General features: G+C 42.2%; 1 protein-coding gene across 1 annotated transcript; it reads right to left on the reverse strand.

Annotated features, from left to right (window-relative positions):
* Positions 1-272: 272 nt before the first annotated feature.
* LOC102431584 (nuclear-interacting partner of ALK-like) lies at positions 273-5,540 on the reverse strand (the record flags this gene model as incomplete). The annotated part of the gene is made up of 5 exons (XM_006109294.3): positions 273-1,363; positions 1,917-2,129; positions 2,743-2,986; positions 3,728-3,885; positions 5,346-5,540. Coding segments are annotated over 5 exons (1,026 nt in total), but the record flags the coding sequence as incomplete, so codon positions are not given.
* Between the last annotated feature and the right edge of the window lie 1,631 nt (positions 5,541-7,171).

A 7,171-nucleotide genomic window follows, 5' to 3' on the forward strand; every position in this document is an offset into this window, starting at 1 on the left:
CCTGGAACCCAGAGCCAATTATGAGGCCCAACTTTTCCCACTACCAAAAAAAAAAAAAGAAAAAAGGGTCCTGTGGGATTTCTTGTTAGTCTGAAGTGAGGGAGGAAGTTAATAAAAACTGGCAGTACATTATTTCATGAAGCTCTAGGCAGAGAGAATTTATGTGCCAAGATAGATCTAATCTTTCCAATTTGAGAGGTAGGTCAAATATTTATTCTTCAGATAGCTTTATATATTTTCAAGTTTTTAAGTTGGAAAATGCAGATTTTTTTTCCTGCAAAGACTTGGAAAAATCTTCATCTGTACATTTACTAAGGGTACAAATGTACATCCTTGGGCTTTTAGCATCACTATAGCTCCTTCCAGTGGAATCCTGTGACCCTACAGAACCATGTCTGGAAATGCTTCTTGTAAACATCTGTCGAGTATTATTTTACTTTGTCTTTGGAGGGAACAGAGGTCAGAAATTATCATATTTATACCAGGCAGGCTACAAGGCAACTTAGGGAATGAGCCAGCAAAGAAAAGAGAACCCAGTTGTCATGGTTCCTTAATGCCCACCTCTTACCACTTCCAGCCTTTGCACAGAGCAAACACCTGCCTTGTCTTCTCAGCTGTCATGACGGACTGGCGCTTCCCCGTCCTGTGACTGGCAGCAGTCATGACTGCAATGGCTAGCTGAGGTTCAGTGCACAAGTCTGGGGCCGTGTATCAGGGCAAAATAACCAAAGTAACCTGCCCACTGTGAGGAATGAAACTGCAGTCTTGGTGCCAGAGCACAGTGCTCTAGGCAGCTAAGTTAACGGGCCAGGCTCCAAATGCCAGTGACAGCAACGGATGGAAAAAGCAGCTGTTCTGCAACATGAGGCTGGAGCAGCTGCCTAGGCATCTATTTCTATTTCTCTACTCCTCTTCCCTTTGAGACATTTCAGTTGAGAAGACAAAAAGAACTTCTCAGAACCTGCTAGAATGCCATATTCTAAAGTGCAGAAAGATCGAACCGGTTCCATGCCTATTCTCCAGGATGAAACCAGACGGAGTCTAACTGGACTTACGGAAGCTGAGGGCAGGCAGGGTGCTAATTATAGGACTAGCTCTGCTCCTCAACCCATAAACGGCGAGTGCCTCACACACTCCAGACAACGGCTCATCTCACCAGGGCATCTGTTTCAGTTGGCTGGTTAGACTGCTTATGGGCCAGGAGGATGTTCAGCACTGCCTTCCAGCCTGGCTCTGCCAGGGTGCTGGCATCATCCTCAGTTCCACCATTCTCCCTGGTTTCCTTGCCAGGTGTGATCTTCACCCAAGGGCACCAGTCTCTATGCTGAGAGGTGGGATCAAAGAAGCTTCGTGAAGACGTGTCCTGACGGAGGACAAGGAGAACAGTGTTAATGAAGGGTAGTGCTACGTAAATTCAGAGGCACTATTAGTTGTCTGGGGGTCTGCTCCTCTACCTCACTGCTGTCCTACCCCTGACATATTTATTACCTCTCCAGAATCCATCCCAAAGAAACAAATGACACAGACTGTCAAACTACAGCGGGAAGGCTGGGGAGGGTTGGGGGGTGGGGGGGGGTAAGAGATCAACTGAAGGACTTGTATGCATGCATATGAGCATAACCAATGGACACAAGACACTGGGGGGCATGGGAGGCTAGAGGAGGGTCAAGGGGAGAAAAAAAAAGGAGACATATATAATACTCTTTGTAATACTTTAAGCAATAAAACAAACAAACAAAAAAAGAAACAAATGACAAAACCCTTAAATGTTTTCCCTTTGGTCACCCATCTTTAAACTTATTCACACGGTTAACCTTTAGCTACAGGATGAGCGCACACCTGCTTCTCTGTGCAGTGGGTAAGGGTGTGGCATGCTCTTTGTGCTCAGTGGTTCCCGTATGCACAGGTGGACTCACCGAGCTGCTGGACGAGCAGAAGCGGGCTCGTTTGGCTCTCCGAAGAGGACTGGATGGCACTTCCAGGCCAGAGGTGTCTCCTGTTCCCATGCTCCGGGTCACTGGGCGGGTCCTGGTGGTGGGGCTAGCGGCTTCTGGCTCAGGGCGGTCAACAGGACTGGAAGAGTCCCAGCTCCGAGTTCGAGAGAAGATGGGTCCTGGGCTCCTTTCAGCCTGAGGAAGGGGAGATGATAATGGAAATACACCAATGTTCTTAGTGACTATGGTTGGGAGAAATACTTCTAGAAGCATGTGAAAGTACTTTAGAGTTTAAATGATAAGAATTTAGTTTCTGAGAATATTAGATTTCTATACAAAACAATGAATCTAGCTTTTCCATTGCAACTGGTAAATAAAACCACTACGTGGTATCAATGTGGTTAGAACTGACTCCTAAGTGAACTCCCAACTTTTCCACCAACAACATTTTTGGCAAGAATGCTGTTTTTATTTTTTAAATTTTATTTATTGATTTGAGAGAGGGGAAGGGAGAGAAGGGAAGCAGGGGGAAGAGGGAAGGGAGAGAGAGAGAGAAATAGGGAGAGTGGGGGAGGGAGGGAGGGAGAGAGAGAGAGAGAGAGAGAGAGAGAGAGAGAGAGAGAGACCCTGATTTGTTGTTTCATTTATTTATGCATTCATTGGTTCATTTTTGCATATGCCCTAACTGGAGATTGAACCTGTAACGTTGGTGTATCAGGACGACGCTCTAACCAACTGAGCTATCTGGCCAGGGCCAAGAATGCTGTTTTTAAAAAGTTCACCCCAAAGAAGCCAATTAAGTCTATACCTGCTCTGAACTTGGGGAAGACGAGGCATCCTGGCTCCGAGTCATCATCCTCCGAGGAGACTCGGGCACCAAGAGGAAGCGCTCCGGCCGCCCCTCAGGGCCAGGGATGGGGGAGCTGGTCAGGACAAAGGATGTGTCCAGGTCGATCACGGATGACTCAATCTGCTGGAAGCCCCAGAGCCCCACTTTCCTCATACAATGTGAACACGTTATCAGGGAGAGCTGCATGGGTTCCAAGGAAGAACTAGGTAGGAACAGAAAAGAGAGTTTTCTCAAAGGGTAATATTTCCAAGGGACTGGGTGTAATATTTGCAAGTATGCTTCATCTCATCCAACAAATCTCCGAAACAGTCCAGTGACTGGGGACACGTCTTCTCCATGGCCCCAGTGCTCTATCTCAGGATCCCCAAGGTCATCATCTGTCATTTATTTCCTACAAAAATACCTAGTCTTGGTGTGCTCTTCTATGGCAAGACTTTTAAAAGTTATGTTTTATAAACTTCTCTATCCCTCTTAAAACTTTTCCCTTTTAAATGAAAATTATTCCTTCATCTACCAAAAAAAGCATATTAAAATAAATCAAGATTGGTTCCGACAGTCTTCTACCTCAGAGGGAGTGTACGCCAAATTGAGCAGCTAGAATGGAAACACCAACATGGGGGCCTAGAAGGCTCCAGCTGGTGTTTCCTTGGCTAGTTTTTATCAACTGAACTCATTTTTCTTCCTTTCTGAAAGTAGAAAGGAGCTTCATTGTTTATAGGAACACAAATTCCCAGCTGGGAAGTGACAGTGAAAGAAACAAAGTTCAGGTATGTTCAAAAATTTCTGAGTTCTAATTCTGGTTAACTGTCCCCTCATACCCCCACCTCTTCAGTTTCTCTCTGTCTCTACTTCCCTTATAGGAAACACCATGTGATCTCCAAATACTATTAGTGACTGAAGTATATGGGTGTATGATGCCCCCCGGCCAAATCTGCTGACTAACCTACATGCTACCCAGCCACACACAGAGAGAATACAGGCAGTGACGTGGACTTGGATATCTGAGCCTAATTTGGTGGCAGTTTTTCTCTCATCAGTTCCGTGGTCAAGTTCATCTTCAAGTAGGTGCAGGAGAAGACTGATCTTGTCTTCTGTAAAGCACTACAAAGGAACCAAAAAAAAGCTTCAAGTTTTAGTCACCATAAAAAGAAAATTATACATAATAATACACCTAGATAATTCAAGGCAGAAATCATGACAGAAATGACAAACACAAGACAGTTCTCTTCATTGGAGAGGCTGTCCTGGGACCACGCTACGTGACGGCAGCACACAGAAGCTTCTGAATTGCCCCAGATCTGCTGATTGAGAAGGTGGCAGTTTTCCTGGAACCACCAAATCTTTTCATACTACCAATTTGTTTGCAGTTTACCAACTGCACATTTTCTCTGAAACCTGTAAACTTCAAACCCAAATAATGAAAAAAGGTCACGTTTATATCTTGGCCTGACAATGGATTTACTTTTTGACAGAACAACAGACTTTGCCACAGTTTTTAAAGAATGATGACAGGGTGGAAAAAAATTGCCGTGGGCCCTGGCTGGGTGGCTCAGTTGATTGGAGTATCGTCCCATACACCAAAAGGTTGCAGGTTCGAACCCCAGTCAGGGCACATATATAGGTTGTGGATTTGATCCCTGGTTGGGGCACATGCGGGAGGCAACCAATCGATATTTCTCTCTCATGTCAATTTCTCTCTCTCCCTTCCTCTCTCTCAAAATCAATTTTTAAAAAAATCCATATCCTCGGATGAGGATTAAAAAGAATTACCTTGGCTAGGGACAGGGTGAAATTTGTAACAGGCATCAGCGGTTTGATGCTAAAATCCGTAACTACCTCATTGTGAAGAAGCAAAATAACAGCTTCTAGTTCCTACGATGAAGCTTGTTTTCAAAGTACTTACCAGGTGAGGAAATGAGGCAGTAAACACTCAAAGTACAGACAGGCCAGAACATTTCAAGATTTCTATTCTCAAGAGAGGAGGGAGTTTATAACTTTCTCCTCTAGCACTTTCTTTGGGAAATGATAGTCAATAAACCATATGAAGTAACATTTCAGTATCTTCTGTTAAATAGTTTAAGTAACAAATTAGGATAAAATTGAATTTATGCCACTTAAAGAACCATATCTAAAAGTTTAAATGGAACCCATTTACTTAAACACTTAATAGTCACCTTTCTTTCTTTTTTAAAAAATATTTTTTAATTGATTTTAGAGAGAGGAAGGGAGAAGGATAGAGAGATAGAAACATGTGTGAAAGAGAAAGAGTAATCGGCTGCCAGTGGCACGCCCCACACTGGGAATTGAGCCCGCAGCCCGTACATGTGCCCTGACCAGGAATCGAACCTGTGACCTCTTGGTCCATGGGTTGACAACCACTGAGAAACACGGGCCAGGCTCAATAGTCACCTTTCTGATGAAAACTGAAAAAAGGACAATTGAGTGACAAGCCAGTGGTTCTCTTCAAAGCAATCTGCGTCCTCTTGTCATTAAAAGAAATGATTCATATATACATGCTGGTGACAACTGAGGCCACGGAAGGCTAGTCAAGAAAAACTCACCATAGTTTTCAAGTCCTCTGGCTTCAGGGAAGGAAGTTGAAGGTCCAAGTGACAAAGGCTTTGAAACCGATCTAGGAATTCACTAACAAGAACAGCAGGCTCATCCAATGGCAACATCCCAAATCGATCTGCGGAAAAAGTAAATTGGAGGATTATATTGGTGCAAATTGTAAAAGAAAAAAAAGAAGTATAACACTGTGAGGAGCCCCAGCTGGGTGGCTCAGTTGGCTAGAGCATAGACTTGTAAACCAAAGAAATTGTGGGTTCGATTCCCGGTTGGGGCACATATCTAGGTTGCAAATTCGATTCCTGGTCAGGGCGGGTACAAGAGGCAACTGATCCATGTTTCTCTCACTCCCTCTCTCCACTCCCTCTCTCCTTTCCTTTCTCTTAAATCAATAAAAACATATCCTTGGGTGAGGATTAAAAACAAACAGACAAAAAAACCACATGGGATATGTAAAACTGATAAGATATTTTATGATATAACAATTATTGATTTTTTTAAAAATATGTCCTTATTGATTTTAGAAAGGGGGGAGAAACACCTGGCTGCCTCCCGCACACCCCCTACTGGATTGAGCCCACAACTCTGACCAGGAATCGAACCGACGACCTTTGGGTGCACGGGAAGACGCTCAACCATCTGAGCCACACTAGCCAGGGCTATTGATTTTTTTTTTTTTATGGGGTGGTGACGATACTTCTGTGAGTATGTTTAAAAAGTAGAGTCTCAAAAGGTTTCTCAGAAGCAGTCAAGTTTAAGCTGAAACTTGAAAGACCAACAATAGTGTGTTAAAGCAACAGATCAAGAATGGCACATTTGGGGAATTCTAAGTAGTTTCACAGTATTGGAACACAGTATGCCTATGGGGAGAGTAGCAGGAGATAAAGTTCATGTAGACAGCGGCCAGACCATGACTTCATTAATGTATGTGATGAGAAATTACTGAATCCCTGGCCTGGTAACTCAGTTGGTTAGAGCATTGGTCCAACACGCCAAGGTTGCAGGTTCGATTCCCAGTCAGGGCACATACAAGAATCAACCAATGAATGCATAAATAAGTGGTCAAACAAATCGATGTTTCTCTCTCTCTAAAATCAAGAAAAATTAAAAGAATAAGAAATTACTGAAAGATTTTTTTAAAGAAGAAAGTGATGTTATAGATAACACGCATTAGTTTGGAGTAGAGATTGTAAGGGGTCTTTGGATGCAAAGAAATAAGCTTAGCAGACATCAAAGTGATATAAAGTAATAATTCCTGTAAGATACCAGTGGCATAAGGATAGAGAAAAGAGAATCAGTATTTTAAAACTCTAAATGATGAAACCTCATTTAAAAAATAATTGAAAACCTCATTATTGTGGGTACAATAATATATAGCATTAAATTGGGAAAATGAACATAAACTCATGATGTTAAGTAGAATTCTAGAAGCAACAGTTTCATGAGTGTACAAACTTGTCAAAACTTATCAAATTGTATACCTAAATATGGGCAGTTTTATGTCAATTATACCACAACATGCTGTTTAAAAAAAAAAATCTTTTTCAGTTTTGTTATTAAAAGGGGCCCCAAAAATAGTAACGGTAGCATTTTTGTCCACCAGTTAGTCTATCAATAGCAACCAAATTTTGGTCTCTAATATTATTAAATTATTTAAAGTTGTTGCAAGTAACCAAATATGTCAAAACACATTACATCACTTTAAAATGATGCAAAAATTTAATTTTTCAATTAGAGTTAATATTCCATATTATTTTGTATTAGTTTCAGGTGTACAGCATATGGTTAAACAATCATATACTTTACAAAGTGTTGTCAT

The sequence above is a fragment of the Myotis lucifugus genome, unplaced genomic scaffold (assembly GCF_000147115.1).
Source record: "Myotis lucifugus unplaced genomic scaffold, Myoluc2.0 scaffold_8040, whole genome shotgun sequence".
Lineage (NCBI taxonomy): Eukaryota > Metazoa > Chordata > Mammalia > Chiroptera > Vespertilionidae > Myotis > Myotis lucifugus.